The following is an 18,684-nucleotide window of genomic DNA, read 5'->3' as shown; positions in this document are numbered from 1 at the left end:
CATTAGAGCGCGCGAGCGGCCAAACTAACCAACTAGGCCGGTGCTGTGCGATGCGGTGAAGCTAACGGGCATACGCCCATGACCATTTGGTCAACGGAGACATGCCGGCGACGAGCTCCGCGGCGCTGCGTTCGGGCGCGCGTGGGGAAAGCAGCTAGGGGGCGCGCCAGAGTCGAAACGGAGAGGGAAAAGGATGAGGGGCTCACCGAGCGGCACACGGAGGCCGGTGATAGGCTTAGTAGCAGCAGGAGTCGCCGGAGAGGAGGAAGATTGACGGCAACCGAGGCGGAAGGGGGCGAGGTGGATCCGGCGCTGTGGTGCCTCTCGGCTCCAACGGCGGGCACCAGTCGACGTGGAGGACGACGGCGGACGCCTACGGCATGTCGGCGATGCGGGGCGATGACGGTGGCCGCGGGATCGACGCGGCGACAGTGGCGTCGCGTTCGGCTGCATGAGAGAGAGAGAAGCGAGTGAGCGAGAGAGAGCGAGGAGGAGGGGGATCTGATGTGGGTTAGGGTTTGGGCGAGAGAGGGAGAGAGCATCGGGGGCTGTTCTTATCCACCCGCGGCGCAGCAGCGCGCGGGGACGAGTGCCCCGCGGCCATGGCGGCTCAGCCTTCTCCTGTTGCAGGAGGAGGACGAAAGGCTGGGGCAAGGGGGCTGGCTGACACTGTTGCGCGGCTGGGCCAAGTGCACAGTGCAGCCTGGTCTATTCTTTTCCTTTTTTATACTTCTGCTTTTCTTTTATAGAAAGAGTTTTTGTAATATTTGGGGTGCCAAAATGATTTTTGTAAAATATGGGAATTGTCCACATAAATACAATGCAATTTTTGGCACAACCACAAAAAGTTTGGAAGAGGTTTGAATTAGATGAATTTGCAAAAACATGGAAAAGCAATTAATTTGCTGAGTTGGCACTGTTTTAATTTGCTATAGTCCATCTTAGCTTGGGGGTGATGTTGTTTTCCTTAACAATCATTTGTTATGGAATTTTTACTAAATGATGGACTATTTTGCAGCAACTTTTGTGCAACTTCAAAATTCATTTGCAAATTGAATTTGATTCCAAAGTGGAATTTCAAATGATATTTGAATCAAAGGTGATTAAGCACTGTTTGGAAAAATGATGAGCTTAATCACAGAGGGTTACTGTAGCATGACACTGGGGGTGTTAGAAATCTCCTCCACTACAAGAAATCTCGTCCCGAGATTTAAGAGGTGGAGTAAGGGAAAGACTCGGGAAGGACGGAGCTCAACAGAAGATAGGTACGTGGGGACTATCTCAGTGAACATGGCATAGAGGCATCTCTCGAGTTGAACTTCAAGAAAGTCATCGAGAGCAAGGTGAGGTGCAATAAGAAGCTTCAACCGGGTAGACAATCGTTAGCTGCCTGAAACAAGGGGGTGAAATGGGTTCAGAGCAATGGGAATAAGTATTGTGTCTGATACCAAAATAGATCGCCTCTCAGAAGGCGGCTTGGGATTTTCATATGAAGCCAAGCGAGAGAAATAACCTTAGAATCAAGGGTGTACATGAGAGTCAGGTTTCGATCCTGTGGAACTGTGGGTTATGAGCCCACCATGTGGGTTAAACACAGGAAGGCGCTAACATCTTGAACGGTCATGATAGCAAGGCAGGTTAGAGGATAGCCTGTCAGTTATGTCGGCAACAACATCGGTACCAAGGGCAAGGGACGAAGAGAACCGTTTTCCTGGTCGTTGAAACAAGGCGGACCAATAGGCAAAGTTCTCGTCCATCGGTGGCTACCGGAATTTCATCAACAATAGTAACAGGGTCTTACTGACAAAGTTGTACATCGAGGTGTCTACATAAGCAGGGAATTATTACTGCTTATATCATACAGATCACAAGAAGGGTTAAACAAACGAATGAAAAGGAAAAGTGATTATGAGATTTAAACAGAACAATGGAAAGGAAAGGGTGTATACACGAGTATTAGGTATATCTCCTTCCCAGGAGCAAGCAGAGCGGGATAATCATGATAGGACTGCAAGTAGTTAACCAACTAGGGAAAAAGGGGGGAAACTCATGATGTTACCCATACAATGGTGTTTGGATAGTTGATAAGGAAACATTTAGCATTAAGCTTCCAATGTTCTTGTTGATGAATGAAGTACCACAGTCATGCTTCGGGATAGCACTGACATGGTCACCAGGTAAAGGTCAGACTTTGGATACACAAATGATCCATCGGAAACAATTTATAAAGTAAGTCATACAATTTCACCAAGGAAAAGAGAGGATGGGGCCCACGGGCTTAGTAACAGTTCATCGAGGGGGCAAGGATGGTATTTCTCATCATGAATTCGATTGATAACCTGGAAGAGCTCATAATGTTGATGATGATCACGACACATTCGTCGAGAGATTTCATGAAGATGTAATCGATCGGCGATGACATCAAGTCAAAGGAATGATGAAGCGAAAGGTTATTGGAACCATGGGTACAACACAAACTCGAAATCAAGCTTGCTATTCAAGGCGAAAAATGATAAGACAAGGAAGATCGTTGTAAGCTTAGCTCATTGTCGGAAATTGTGCTCCGGGAAGAAGGACCAGGTAGCACAGTTAAATTTTTTAGTATGATAATGATATAGCTGATCAGGCTAGGAATGGCTTGAAGGATTATTAAACTCGTAAGCAATGAAAATTACTTACAGTTGTAGAATCATAGTGCGGAATCGATTCACTTATGGGTGTTCTCAAGTGACTAATAACTCAGAACCCAGGGAAAACTGAAATCGATGAGAAGCAATACTAGATGAAGACTCATAGGAAGCAACTCAGTTCTTTGTTATTCTCAAGATACTGGAGGGTAATACTCGAAGGAAGATCAAAATAGAGATTGCGGAGTTGCATTGATATGCAGAAGACAAGTGCATGAACTTGTCCGAGAAATGGAATCAAAGGGGAACAATCATGGTCAGAACCACAGTTGCAAAGGACAAAACATAGATACCAGAAGAACTTATAACAAGGGGATTATTATTATCACAAGAAGCTTCCATGATAAGTTCCACATCGGGTCCATGGGCATGAACACAAAGTTCAAGGTCGACTCCCACTTCTTCAATGCATAACCTTCCATTCACTTCTCGCTTTCAATGAGGTTGTAGTGTTGAAATTGTATCTGGTAAAACAATAGAAGAGTATGACTCGTGAAAACTCTCGGGTTCACACGGATTAGGGAAGGCATAGGTTTAACCCATAGGGGCATCTTAGGAACATATACCACAAACTTAAAGAGTAACTAACACAAGCTCAAAGGTAGAGCATGGTTGACCAAAGGAAAGAATACAATTTACCGAAGGCATTATGTATCAGGCAAGAACTCACAAGGTGATCAAATACGAGGGGCACTGTCGGATAATGATCCAACAAAGGATGTGGTGGTTCACGACAGAGTTGATGTGAGTATCGGTAATCAATCAGATGAAGAAGGGGATGCAAAGGCATCGGCTTATAGAAACGTCTGAATGATTCGATGCTTGGGTGCAAAGGAATTGTGATTTCAAGACGAAGGATCAGAAGCAGAGGCTTTGATCAAAAGATGAGTAAGTTGAATAGACTTAGAGGTGTACCCGATCAAATCTGGATTGGGCAAGAACCAGCTCATATCTGGAAGGATGTCTGAGCCGGAAACAAAATTTCCAAGGATTGATTGATGATTGCGAGTATTCGCACACACGCTGAATTATGGAACAAGGAGTGGCAAGAGCCTAAGCTTGGGGATGCCCAAGGCACCCCAAGGTAAAATCTAAGGATAACCCAAAAGCCTGAGCTTGGGGATGCCCCAGAAGGCATCCCCTCTTTTGTCTTCGTCCATCGGTAACTTTACTTGGAGCTATATTTTTATTCACCACATGATATGTGTTTTGCTTGGAGCGTCTTGTATGATTTGAGTCTTTGCTTTTTAGTTCACCACAATCATCCTTGCCGTACACACCTTTTGAGAGAGACACACATTATTCGGAATTTATTAGAATACTCTATGTGCTTCACTTATATCTTTTGAGCTAAACAATTTTGCTCTAGCGCTTCACTTATATCTTTTAGAGCACGGCGGTGGTTATATTTTATAGAAATTATTTATCTCTCATGCTTCACTTATATTATTTTGAGAGTCCTTTAGAATAGCATGGTAATTTGCTTTGGTTAAAAAAATTAGTCCTAATATGATAGGCATCCAAGATGGATATAATAAAAACTTTCATATAAGTGCACTGAATACTAAGAGAAGGTAGATACTTGATAATTGTTTTGAGATATGAAGATGGTGATATTAGAGTCATGCTAGTTGAGTAGTTGTGAATTCGAGAAATACTTGTTCTAAAGTTTGTGATTCCCGTAGCATGCACGTATGGTGAACCGTTATGTGATGAAGTTGGAGCATGATTTATTTATTGATTGTCTTCCTTATGAGTGGCGGTCGGGGACGAGTGATGGTCTTTTCCTACCAATCTATCCCCCTAGGAGCATGCGCGTAGTACTTCGTTTCGATAACTAATAGATTTTTGCAATAAGTATGTGAGTTCTTTATGACTAATGTTGAGTCCATGGATTATACGCACTCTCACCCTTCCACCATTGCTAGCCTCTCTAATACCGCGCACCTTTCGCCGGTATCATATACCCACCATATACCTTCCTCAAAACAGCCACCATACCTACCTATTATGGCATTTCCATAGCCATTCCGAGATATATTGCCATGCAACTTTCCACCGTTCCATTTATTATGACACGCTTCATCATTGTCATATTGCTTTGCATGATCATGTAGTTGACATCGTATTTGTGGCAAAGCCACCTTTATAATTCTTTCATACACGTCACTCTTGATTCATTGCATATCCCGGTACACCGCCGGAGGCATTCACATAGAGTCATATTTTGTTCTAAGTATCGAGTTGTAATTCTTGAGTTGTAAGTAAATAAAAGTGTGATGATCATCATTATTATAACATTGTCCCAAGTGAGGAAAGGATGATGGAGACTATGATTCCCCCATAAGTCGGGGTGAGACTCCGGACGAAAGAAAAAAAAGAAAAAAGAGGCAAAAAAAAGAGAAGGCCGAAAAAAAAGAAGAAAAAAATGAGAGAAAAAGAGAGAAGGGACAATGTTACTATCCTTTTTCCACACTTGTGCTTCAAAGTAGCACCATGATCTTCATGATAGAGAGTCTCTTATTTTGTCACTTTCATATACTAAGTGGGAACTTTACATTATAGAACTTGGCTTGTTTATTCCAATGATGGGCTTCCTCAAAATGCCCTAGGTCTTTGTGAGCAAGCAAGTTGGATGCACACCCACTTAGTTTCTTTTGTTGAGCTTTCATACACTTATAGCTCTAGTGCATCCATTGCATGGCAATCCCTACACACTCACATTGATATCTATTGATGGGCATCACCATAGCCCATTGATACGCCTAGTTGATGTGAGACTATCTTCTCTTTTTGTCTTCTCCACAACCACCATTCTATTCCACCCATAGTGCTATGTCCATGGCTCACGCTCATGTATTACGTGAAAATTGAAAAAGTTTGAGAACATTAAAAGTACGAAACAATTGCTTGGCTTGTCATCGGGGTTGTGCATGATTTAAATACTTTGTGTTGTGAAGATAGAGTATAGCCAGACTATATGATTTTGTAGGGATAACTTTCTTTGGCCATGTTATTTTGAGAAGACATGATTGCTTTATTAGTATGCTTGAAGTATTATTATTTTCATGTCAATATTAAACTTTTATCTTGAATCTTTCGGATCCGAACATTCAAGCCACAATAAAGAGAAATATATTGAAGAATATGCTAAGTAGCACTCCACATCAAAAATTCTGTTTTTATCATTTACCTACTCGAGGACGAGCAGGAATTAAGCTTGGGGATGCTTGATACGTCTCCAACATATCTATAATTTTTCATTGCTCCATTCTATTATATATCTAATTTGGATGTTTAATGGGCTTATGTATACACTTCTATATTATTTTTGGGACTAACCTATTAACCCAAGGCCCAGTGCAAATTACTATTTTTTTTGCCTATTTCAGTGTTTCGCAGAAAAGGAATATCAAACGGAGTCCACACGGAATGAAACCTTCGGGAGAGTTACTTTTGGAACAAACGTGATCCAGAGGACATGGAGTGGACGTACAGAAATCAACGAGGAGTCCACGAGGTAGGGAGGCGCGCCCCCACCCTCGTGGGCCCCTCGTGGCTCCACCGACCTACTTCTTCCTCCTATATATACCTACGTACCCCGAAACCATCCAGGAGCACCACGAAACCCTATTTCCACCGCCACAACCTTCTGTACCCGTGAGATCCCATCTTGGGGCCTTTTCTGGCGCTCCGCCGGAGGGGGCATCGATCACGGAGGGCTTCTACATCAGCACCATAGCCTCTCCAATGATGTGTGAGTAGTTTACCATAGACCTTCGGCTCCATAGTTATTGGCTAGATGGCTTCTTCTCTTTCTTTGTATCTCAATACAAAGTTCTCCTCGATCTTCTTGGAGATCTATTCGATGTAACTCTTTTTTGCGGTGTGTTTGTCGAGATCCGATGAATTGTGGGATTATGATCAAGATTATCTATGAACAATATTTGAATCTTCTCTGAATTCTTTTATGTATGATTGGTTATATTTGCAAGTCTCTTTGAATTACTAGTTTAGTTTGCCTACTAGATTGATCTTTCTTGCAATGGGAGAAGTGCTTAGCTTTGGGTTCAATCTTGCGTTGCTCGATCCCAGTGACAGTAAGGGAAACGACGCGTATTGTATTGTTGCCATCGAGGATAAAAAGATGGGGTTTATATCATATTGCTTGAGTTTATCCCTCTACATCATGTCATCTTACCTAATGCGTTACTCTGTTCTTATGAACTTAATACTCTAGATGCATGCTGGATAGCGGTCGATGTGTGGAGTAATAGTAGTAGATGCAGGCAGGAGTCGGTCTACTTGTCACGGACGTGATGCCTATATACATGATCATGCCTAGATATTCTCATAATTATGCTTAATTCTATCAATTGCTCGACAGTAATTTGTTCACCCCTCGTAATACTTATGCTATCTTGAGAGAAGCCACTAGTGAAACCTATGGCCCCCGGGTCTATTTTCCATCATATTAATCTTACGTCAACTAGCTATTTCTGTCGCCGTTTATTTTGCAATCTTTACTTTCAATCTTTATCTAAAAATACCAAAAATATTATATTATCATCTCTATCAGATCTCACTTTTGCAAGTGGCCGTGAAGGGATTAACAACCCCTTTATCGCGTTGGTTGCAAGGTTCTTATTTGTTTGTGTAGGTAGGAGGGACTTGCGTGTGGCCTCCTACTGGATTGATACCTTGGTTCTCAAAAACTGAGGGAAATACTTACGCTACTTTGCTGCATCACCCTTTCCTCTTCAAGGGAAAACCAACGCATGCTCAAGAGATAACAAGAAGTTTTTCCGGCGCCGTTGCCGGGGAGTCTACACACAAGTCAAGACGTACCAAGTACCCATCACAAACTCTTATCCCTCGCATTACATTATTTTCCATTTGCCTCTCGTTTTCCTCTCCCCCACTTCACCCTTGCCGTTTTATTCGCCCTCTCTTTTCGTTCATCTTTCTCTCGCTTGCTTCTTGTGTGATCGTTCTCTATGCTGTCGTTATGTCTGGAACTGGGAGGGTTATCGTTGATAAGGATAGTAATATGGAAAACTTTGATGTTTTTGATGATCCTCTTGAAGATCCTACTATTTTACACACTAAAAAGTTTCGGATTGGTAGCGGTAATATAATTGGGAAAGGAGTCATTCAAGATTTCTTTACTTGTGCCGGTACCCTATCCTCTATGGGTGGGTCTATTCTTCATAGAACTAGTAGTCTTGCGGATGCTATATCCTTGCTCGTAGTTGAACTTGAAAGACAATTTATGCATTTGCATCCTTGCATACAAAGGATTTTTCTAGAATTTTCCAATATCGAGCATTCTTCTGTTAAGCGAGCGGCTACTATATTTTTGGCCCATGTGTTCAGATTTATAATGAAAGAGGCCAATGAAATTTTTGCACATTATAGGGTGGACGCTGGTCGTCCTCCCATAGAGGCTATCCTTTTTAATCAAGAAGACTTAATGCGCTTACGATCCTTAGATCATGTTGCTTACAATGAAAACCTTAGAAAAAAGGTTCCTACCGATGTTCTAGTTGATAGAATTTCTGAACTTAATGATGACTTTGCTATTCAGAACAACGGATTAGGTTTTTCTCTTGAACAAAGGCTCATGACTTATTCCCAAAAGAATTCTTATAATGATGAATTGGTTGTACAATATAAGGGGCTGAAGGAGGAACCCATACCTCCCGAGCTTGATCTTGGGGACTTTTGTCCTATTAAATTTAGCCCTTTTGATTACTTTTGCTTTCCACAAAGAAAACTTTCCGCTGAACGTAGGGAATATGAGATGAGTTTTCGTGATTTACCTTACCATCATTATGACAATACCTAGATCTATCCTTGCCTTTATGCCTAGCTAGGGGCGTTAAACGATAGCGCTTGTTGGGAGGCAACCCAATTTTATTTTAGTTTCTTGCTTTTTGGTTCTGTTTAGTAATAAATAATCCATCTAGATTATGTTTAGATGTGGTTTTATGTTTTAATTAGTGTTTGTGCCAAGTAGAACCTTTGGGAAGACTTGGGTGAAGTCTTTTTGATCTTGCTGTAAAAAACAGAAACTTTAGCGCTCACCAGATTAGCTATAACTGTTTACTGGAGATTTATATTTAGTTGATTCTTTATTCAGATGATTAAAAGATAAATTCGTCACGTCCAGAAATTTATTTTAGAATTTTTTGAGTTACATAAGTTTGCTTTAGTTACAGATTACTACAGACTGTTCTGTTTTTGACAGATTCTGTTTTTCGTGTGTTGTTTGCTTATTTTGATGAATCTATGGCTAGTATCGGAGGTTATGAACCATAGAGAAGCTGGAATAAATTAGGTTTAACACCAATATAAATAAATAATGAGTTCATTACAGTACCTTGAAGTGGTGTTTTGTTTTCTTTCGCTAACGGAGCTCACGAAATTTTCTGTTAAGTTTTGTGTTGTGAAGTTTTCAAGTTTGGGTAAAGATTTGATGGATTATGGAACAAGGAGCGGTAAGAGCCTAAGCTTGGGGATACCCAAGTCACACCAAGGTAAAATCTAAGGACAACCAAAAAGCCTAAGCTTGGGGATGCCCCGGAAGGCATCCCCTCTTTTGTCTTTGTCCATCGGTAACTTTACTTGGAGCTATATTTTTATTCACCACATGATATGTGTTTTGGTTGGAGAGTCTTGTATGATTTGAGTCTTTGCTTTTTAGTTCACGACAATTATCCTTGCTGTACACACCTTTTGAGAGAGACACACATTATTTGGAATTTATTAGAATACTCTATGTGCTTCACTTATATCTTTTGAGCTAAACAATTTTGCTCTAGCGCTTCACTTATATCTTTTAGAGCACGGCGGTGGTTATATTTTATAGAAATTATTGATCTCTCATGCTTCACTTATATTATTTAGAGATTCCTTTAAAACAGCATGGTAATTTGCTGTGGTTAAAAAAATTAGTCCTAATATGATAGGCATCCAAGATGGATATAATAAAAACTTTCATATAAGTGCATTGAATACTAAGAGAAGTTAGATACTTGATAATTGTTTTGAGATATGAAGATGGTGATATTAGAGTCATGCTAGTTGAGTAGTTGTGAATTCGAGAAATACTTGTTCTAAAGTTTGTGATTCCCGTAGCATGCACGTATGGTGAACCGTTATGTGATGAAGTCGGAGCATGATTTATTTATTGATTGTCTTCCTTATGAGTGGCGGTCAGGGATGAGCGATGGTCTTTTCCTACCAATCTATCCCCCTAGGAGCATGCGCGTAGTACTTCGTTTCGATAACTAATAGATTTTTGCAATAAGTATGTGAGTTCTTTATGACTAATGTTGAGTCCATGGATTATACGCACTATCACCCTTCCACCATTGCTAGCCTCTCTAATACCACGCACCTTTCGCCGGTATCATATACCTACCATATACTTTCCTCAAAACAGCCACCATACCTACCTATTATGGCATTTCCATAGCCATTCCGAGATATGTTGCATTGCAACTTTCCATCGTTCCATTTATTATGACACGCTTCATCATTGTCATATTGCTTTGCATGATCATGTAGTTGACATCGTATTTGTGGCAAAGCCACCTTTATAATTCTTTCATACATGTCACTCTTGATTCATTGCATATCTCGGTACACCGCCAGAGGCATTCACATAGAGTCATATTTTGTTCTAAGTATCGAGTTGTAATTCCTGAGTTGTAAGTAAATAAAAGTGTGATGATCATCATCATTAGAATTTTGTCCCAAGTGAGTAAAGGATGATGGAGACTATGATTCCCCCATAAGTTGGGATGAGACTCTGGACGAAAGAAAAAAAAGAAAAAAAGAGTCCAAAAAAAAGAGAAGGCTGAAAAAAAGAAGAAAAAAAATGAGAGAAAAAGAGAGAAGGGACAATGTTACTATCCTTTTTCCACACTTGTACTTCAAAGTAGCACCATGATCTTCATGATAGAGAGTCTCTTATTTTGTCACTTTCATATACTAAGTGGGAACTTTACATTATAGAACTTGGCTTGTATATTCCAATGATGGGCTTCCTCAAAATGCCCTAGGTCTTCGTGAGCAAGCAAGTTGGATGCACACCCACTTAGTTTCTTTTGTTGAGCTTTCATACACTTATAGCTCTAGTGTATCCGTTGCATGGCAATCCCTACTCACTCACGTTGATATCTATTGATGGGCATCTCCATAGCCCATTATTGATACGCCTAGTTGATGTGAGACTATCTTCTCCTTTTTGTCTTCTCCAAACCCACCATTCTATTCCACCCATAGTGCTATGTCCATGGCTCACGCTCATGTATTGCGTGAAAATTGAAGAAGTTTGAGAACATCAAAAGTATGAAACAATGTCTTGGCTTGTCATCGGGGTTCAGCATGATTTAAATACTTTGTGTGGTGAAGATAGAGCATAGCCAGACTATATGATTTTGTAGGGATAACTTTCTTTGGCCATGTTATTTTGAGAAGACATGATTGCTTTATTAGTATGCTTGATGTATTATCATTTTCATGTCAATATTAAACTTTTATCTTAAATCTTTCAGATCTGAACATTCAAGCCACAATAAAGAGAAGTAGATTGAAGAATATGCTAAGTAGCATTCCACATCATTTTTTTATCATTTACCTACTCGAGGACGAGCAGGAATTAAGCTTGGGGATGCTTGATATGTCTCCAACGTATCTATAATTTTTGATTGCTCCATGCTATTATATATTCTGTTTTGGATGTTTAATGGGCTTATTTATACACTTTTATATTATTTTTGGGACTAACCTATTAACCCAAGGCCCATTGCAAATTGCTGTTTTGTTTCCCTATTTCAGTGTTTCACAAAAAAGGAATATCAAATGGAGTCCAAACGGAATGAAACCTTCGGGAGAGTTATTTTTGGAACAAACATGATCCAGAGGACTTGGAGTGGACGTCAAGAAATCAACGAGGAGGCCACGAGGCAGGGAGGCGCGCCTGCCCCCCTGCGCGCGCCCCCACCCTCGTGGGCCCCTCGTGGCTCCACCGACCTACTTCTTCCTCCTATATATACCTACGTACCCCAAAACCATCCAGGAGCACCACGAAACCCTATTTCCACCGCCGCAACCTTCTGTACCCGTGAGATCCCATCTTAGGGCCTTTTCCGGTGCTCCGCCGGAGGGGGCATCGATCATGGAGGGCTTCTACATCATCACCATAGCCTCTCCGATGATGTGTGAGTATTTTACCACAGACCTTCGGGTCCATAGTTATTAGCTAGATGGCTTCTTCTCTCTGTTTGGATCTCAATGCAAAGTTCTCCTCGATCTTCTTGGAGATCTATTCGATGTAACTCTTTTTTGCGGTGTGTCTGTCGAGACCCGATGAATTGTGGGTTTATGATCAAGATTATCTATGAACAATATTTGAATCTTCTCTGAATTCTTTTATGTATGATTGGTTATATTTGCAAGTCTCTTCGAATTAGCAGTTTGGTTTGGCCTACTAGATTGGTCTTTCTTGCAATGGGAGACGTGCTTAGCTTTGGGTTCAATCTTGCGTTGCTTGATCGCAGTGACAGAATGGGAAACGACGCGTATTGTATTGTTGCCATCGAGGATAAAAAGATGGGGTTTATATCATATTGCTTGAGTTTATCCCTCTACATCATGTCATCTTACCTAATGCGTTACTCTGTTCTTATGAACTTAATACTCAAGATGCATGCTGGATAGCGGTCGATGTGTGGAGTAATAGTAGTATATGCAGGCAGGAGTCGGTCTACTTGTCACGGACGCGATGCCTATATACATGATCATGCCTAGATATTCTCATAATTATGCTCAATTCTATCAATTGCTTGACAGTAATTTGTTCACCCACCGTAATACTTATGCTATCTTGAGAGAAGCCACTAGTGAAACCTATGCCCCCCGGGTCTATTTCCATCATATTAATCTTACGTCAACTAGCTATTTCTATCGCCGTTTATTTTGCAATCTTTACTTTCAATCTTTATCATAAAAATACAAAAATATTATCTTATCATCTCTATCAGATCTCACTTTTGCAAGTGGCCGTGAAGGGATTGACAGCCCCTTTATCATGTTGGTTGCAAGGTTCTTATTTGTTTGTGTAGGTACAAGGGAGTTGCGTGTGGCCTCCTACTGGATTGATACCTTGGTTCTCAAAAACTGAGGGAAATACTTATGCTACTTTGCTGCATCACCCTTTCCTCTTCAAGGGAAAACCAACGCATGCTCAAGAGGTAGCATGTTCCTGCAGGCAAGTTACTAGGTTTTCTGGTGTCTGAGCGAGGCATTGAAGCTAATCCAGATAAAATCAAGGCGGTGACTTCTCTTGCTAAGCCGGCCAATATCAATGATGTCCAGCGTATGGAGGGTCGAATTTCCACTTTGAGGAGGTTTGTAAGCCGCCTCAGTGAGAAGGCAATTCCTTTATACCAGATGCTCAAAAAGACTGACCACTTCGTCTGGAGCGATGCTGCAAATAAAGCTTTTGAGGATCTCAAGAAGCAGTTGGCTGAGCCGCCCATTCTTGCACCCCCATTGACAAAGAGCCTATGCTCTTGTACATTGCATAAGGAGGTTGGGAAGGAATATCCAGTTCAGAGACCGGTTTATTATATCAGTGAAGTTTCGACAGAGTCCAAGCAGCGATATCCACATTGGCAGAAATTGGTGTTTGGGGTCTTCATGGCAAGTCGCAAGCTAAAGAATTATTTTCTGGAGCATCCTATCACCGTGGTCAGCTCAGCCCCGCTGGGAGACATAATCCAAAATAGGGAGGCCACATGCCTGGTTGCTAAGTAGGCAATTGAGCTTGGACCACATCATTTAAAGTATGTACCTCGGGCAACTAACAAGTCTCAAACATTAGTGGATTTCATGAAAGATTGGACTGAACTTCAAGTTCCCGAGGAGAAGCCAGACAACACTTATTGGACTATTCACTTTGATGGTTTCATAAAGTTGGACGGCTCAGGGGCTGGAGTCATCTTATCTCCCCCTCGAGGTGATAAGTTTTCCTATGTTCTAAGGATTATGTCTCCCTATACTAACAATGTAGCTGAGTATGAAGCTCTCCTCCATGGTCTCCGTATGGCTAAGGAGATGAATCTTAGCCGGGTCAGGTGCCTAGGCGACTCTGATTTGGCTGCTCAGCAAGTTTCTGGAAGTGGGATTCGAAAGACCCCCTCATGGCGGCTTATCGACAAGCAGTGACCAACATTGCAGGCCTCTTTAAAGGATATCAAGTGGACCATATAGATCGGTGGCTTATGCTCTGTCACAACTCGGCTCTCAGTGTAAGCCCCCCCAACGTGTTCCTTGATGTACTCCATAATCCTTCTGTCAAATTACCGTTAGAGGAAGATCTCGCTATACCTGACCTAGAGGCACAATTGGTGGTGGATGTTCGTGCTACCCCAGATTGGATGGTTCCTTATTTGGCGTATCTAACTCGAGACAAGCTCCCTCAGGATGAACTTATTGCTAGTCAGATCGTCCGGTGCTCCAAGTCTATGACTATTGTCCATGGTGAGTTGCACAGAAGAAGCATCACCGGTGTTTTTCAATGTTGTGTTTCCCCTGATGAGGGCCGAGAAATCCTCAATGAGATTCACTCTGGTGACTGTGGTCATCATGTCGGCTCAAGATCCCTGGTTGCGAAGGCTTTTCGACACGGTTTCTATTGGCTCACGGCTCATGCAGATGCTGAAGATATTGTGCACAAGTGTGATGGATGTTAGAAGTTTGCACATCAAGCTCATGTGCTGGTTCAAGAACTCCGAATGATTCCAATCACTTGGTCTTTTGCAGTATGGGGACTTGATATGATTGGTCTGTTCAAATGGTCCAAAGACAAGAAAACCCACCTTTTAGTTATTGTTGATAAATTCACCAAGTGGGTTGAAGAAGAGCCAATCAACAATTGTGATGTGGAGACGGCAGTCATATTCTTGAAAAGGTTCATTTTTCATTTTGGTTACTCGCATAGCATCATCAGTGATAATGGAACTAACTTGTCCAAAGGAGCCATGAAGAAGTTTTGTCAGCAAGAGCATATCTAGCTTGACGTGGCCTCCGTGGCGCACCCTCAGTCCAATGGCCAAGCAGAACGTGCTAACCAGGAAAATTTATGAGGCATCAAACCAAGACTTATGGTTCCTCTTGAGCGTACTCCGGGTTGTTGGGTAGAGGAGCTCCATTCTGTCCTTTGGAGCATATGGACGACTCCCAACAGATCAATTGGTTATACACCTCTCTTCATTTTTTATGGTGCAGAAGCGGTGCTACCCAGCGATATTCGTCATGATACCCCCCGAGTGGCGGCTTATGTTGAAGCAGATAATGAGCAGGCTCGGCAATACTCACTGGATGCTTTGAAAGAGGAACGTGACTTTGTAGTAGCACAATCTGCAATATATCAGCAAGACCTACGTTGCTACCACAACCGTACTTTCCAAGAGGGCGACTTAGTGCTCCGACTGGTACAAGATCAAACCGGTATGCATAAGCTTTCACCTCCATGGGAAGGGCCTTTTGTCATCAGCAAGAACCTCAACAACGGTTCATATTACCTGATTGACATACGTGAACATAATAAGTCACGCACATCTAGGGAGGAGACCAATAGGCCTTGACATATAGCTCATCTCCATCCTTATTATACTTAGAGCCACTAGCTCTAGCTTTTTGTACATACCTTTATGTATATATATTTTATGATCAAACATTAATAAAGCAGGCATCCTCGAAACTCGGGGCCTCTGCCGTTTCATCCCATATGTTGTGCATGAGTCTTTATTTTTGATCATAGGTCACTTGGGGGCTTCCAACTCATCGAGTTTAGCTATTAACATCCCTCTTGACCCAGCATATGCCATTATAAATCTTGGCTAAACCTGCATGTTTGCTTGATGCTCATCCGCCAAGATGACCCGGCGTACTCTTGACAGTCAATCTATTATGACCCTGAACTTTTCAAGGTTAAAACGCCGGCTTATGTCATATGAGAGCCGGCTTACAGAGAGCTAGGATAAATCAAGGGCTATCACGCCAGCTTCATTGAAGCAAGACTCGTGCCTCGAAAGTCGGTCTTTGGTCGTGCCTTGAAAGCTGGATTAATGTATATTTATCCATGTTTTCACTTTCTATTTTTCAGGATTATTTGCTCCTTGATCAAATATTATATCGACCATAAGTCGTTGGGTCAATAAAACACCGGATTATTCCGATCAAGATTGAGCTCCTGGTGACCAAGTCACCGAGTCATTGGTACACCGAGTTAAAACAATCATGTATTGATATCAACCATGAGTCGTTGAAGTATACATACACATTCCATATTTTTGGATCAAGATTCAGACAAATAACCATTATCGGCGCATCAAAAAATATGACTCACCACATCATTGATTCAAGCAGCGGATCAGTATCAGGATACTGGGCAGGTCAATAGAACACCCCACAAGTCAAAATCTTTACACTCAAAGTGTAAAAGTGCGCGAAGGCACGACAGATGACACAAGAGTTTTACTACCCTATTACATAGCCACAGCTAGGCTCAATATACCAACAAAGTTGTTAGAAGCCATCTACTGCTGTACATCGGCTCCTATGCCCTCTGGGTTGTCGCTTTCTAGGTTGACACCTTCTTGACGATCTCCAGCGTTTGATGCCTCTGGGTTATCTTGCGTCGGCTTCTTCTTCTTCGATCTGAAAGTTGTTCAGATCCCAGTTGATAGTTGTTAATGCTTGGAATATGGCATCATCCTGTATGATAATTGATGGGTAAACATCAGGAGCAAAGATATTCTTTCGCCGTGAGGGAGTTAAGTCAAAAGGCTTAAACATTGGCGGGTTAACCCGTGTATTCTACTCATCATAAGTTGGCTGATACTTGTTCAAGTCAAGATCTTCAACAAGTTGACTCGGCAAGACACGAGTTTCCTTCACGCAACGGGCATAGTCTATTGCAGAAAACTCACTACCATCAACATTAAATTCTAGAAACCCGCCCGACATCTCAGACGGATCCATCTCTAGCAAATAAGCTTTGGCACGACTAAGAGACATCGTTGCACCGACTCGGGCAACTGATTTTTTTCCACTCCTCCAGTTGCTTGGGGATGGTAGAGAGTTGTTTCAGCACATCTTTTATTAATTGTGGTGGCTCTTGTCCACCCTTCACAACCATTATGGTAAACAGGCTCCCTGCATACAGCTACTCAATGAAGGTGTATACGGCTTTTAAGTTCACCAGAGGTGTCTGGCGAAGATTTCCACTTCTCGTACCTGCAAAATAAGGACAGTCTAAGATTAAAACACTTCCACTTTGAAATGGGAGTCGTCAGGTGAATTATCAATTAATATTCAAAGAGTTGTTTACCAAAGATAGCTGGCGTCATATGGGTAATATGGCACTTCAACATGTTTAGCTCCGCAGTGACCGGCTCAAGCCGGCCCTCTGTGTCCTCAGCACGCTTCCACAATGATGATTTTTCTTCCTGATGAGAGGTCTTTAAAGAGCTCAAATTTTCAGAAGCAATTAATAAAGATTTATCCAAAGAACCAGTTGATGACTCGGCCTTTTCACCCGTACTTCTTTCATTTTTCAGCCGCTCTTGTAAGCCGACAACTTTTCATTCAGCACAATTGAGCATATCCTGTTATAGCCAGTAAAGTCAATACACATAGCCGGTACCTTAAATTGGCCAGGGGTTTGCCGCCATGGTGGGGCTCTGTAGGGGGGCGGGCGGGCCAGCAGGACGCCGAGAACGCAGTCTGTAGGGGCGCAGCCGCCCGCAGGGCAGGGTCGCAGCTGGACCAGGTGGGCGGCCGAGCGGGAAGACAGGAAGGGGACTAGGGGAGGCAGGAGCCTCCTGGGCGGCTGAACTTTGGGCTCCGGCCGGCGACCGACGAAGTCGCGAGGAATGGCGACGGCGATGCGGTTGGCCGGCTAGGTGTCGGGGTCGGGCAGAGCCGCAGAGTAGTTTCTGTGCGAGGGGGGCGACCGGGCGAGATGAGGGTTCTGCTCGTGCTTGGACAGGCCGTGATGTGTTCATCCTTGGATAAGTTAACTAGTGGTTGGGGTGCCACCATGTGGCGCCGCTTGAGAGAAAGATGTGCGCACATTTTCATTTCAAAATAATACATAGAGTCCTTGCCTCCGTCTAAAAAAACATCTCAGAAAAATCCTTACCTTCATGTAAAAAAAGAAAAAAATACCACCGCAGCCTACCGGCGAGTGCCACTTTGCATAACCCCTCATTTAAAAAATACCAAAGGCCCTCATCTCCATCGTATAAAAAAATCCATTTAAAAAATAATCCACACCTTCATCTAAAAAAAATTCTAAAAGATTTCTCACCGCAGCCAACTAGCTTGCGCCATGTGGCATAGCTGGTTGGCCGCCCTTCATGCATAGCTTAATGTGTTTAATAATGGGCCGTTTTTTCTCTTTGTCCCAATTAGAGATATAGTAGGTATATAGGCACATTCAAATCGGCCCACCTTGGCCACCCTGTACATCCGCCACTGGTTGCAATCCATGGTAAATTCACCCAATGCTTATGAACAAAATAAAGCGTTCACTAAACATATTGTAGAAGCTATGATAAAAGCTCATGAAGAAAAGCTAGAGTTGGAATTTTCAATACCTAGAAAATTGTATGATGAATGGAAACCTACTATTAAAGTAAAGATAAAAAAATATGAGTGTAATGATTTATGTGATTTGGGTGCTAGCGTTTCCAATATACCAAAATCTTTATGTGATGTGCTAGGCGATACGTCCATTTCGCATCATGCATTTATGTTGATATCTATTGCATTATGGGCTATTATTACACATTATGGTACAATACTTATGCATTTACGCTCTTATTTTATAAGATTTACATGAAGAGGGAGAATGCCGGCAGCTGAAATTCTGGACCAGAAAGGAGCAAATCCGAGAGACCTATTCTGCACAACTCCA

The 18,684-nt window shown here is 42.2% G+C and overlaps 2 protein-coding genes and 1 long non-coding RNA gene across 3 annotated transcripts; 2 read left to right on the top strand and 1 right to left on the bottom strand.

Annotated features, from left to right (window-relative positions):
* The first annotated feature begins 13,076 nt into the window (after positions 1 to 13,076).
* On the top strand, positions 13,077 to 13,514 carry LOC141042764 (uncharacterized). Its single transcript, XM_073511652.1, has one exon. It carries the CDS (start codon positions 13,077 to 13,079, stop codon positions 13,512 to 13,514), a length of 438 nt encoding a protein of 145 aa, XP_073367753.1.
* A 386-nt stretch (positions 13,515 to 13,900) lies between these two features.
* On the top strand, positions 13,901 to 14,452 carry LOC120975624 (uncharacterized). The gene has a single exon (XM_040402275.1). It carries the CDS (start codon positions 13,901 to 13,903, stop codon positions 14,450 to 14,452), a length of 552 nt encoding a protein of 183 aa, XP_040258209.1.
* Positions 14,453 to 16,845: 2,393 nt separating this feature from the next.
* On the bottom strand, positions 16,846 to 18,411 carry LOC120975400 (uncharacterized). Its single transcript, XR_005771173.3, has 2 exons — positions 17,095 to 18,411; positions 16,846 to 17,000 (listed from the first exon to the last, which is right to left on the bottom strand). It is a non-coding gene; the product is annotated as an uncharacterized lncRNA (long non-coding RNA).
* Between the last annotated feature and the right edge of the window lie 273 nt (positions 18,412 to 18,684).

The sequence above is a fragment of the Aegilops tauschii genome, chromosome 3 (genome assembly GCF_002575655.3).
Source record: "Aegilops tauschii subsp. strangulata cultivar AL8/78 chromosome 3, Aet v6.0, whole genome shotgun sequence".
Lineage (NCBI taxonomy): Eukaryota > Viridiplantae > Streptophyta > Magnoliopsida > Poales > Poaceae > Aegilops > Aegilops tauschii.
The sequence above is the reverse complement of the archived record's forward strand: the minus strand, read 5'-3'. Positions and strand labels throughout refer to the sequence as shown.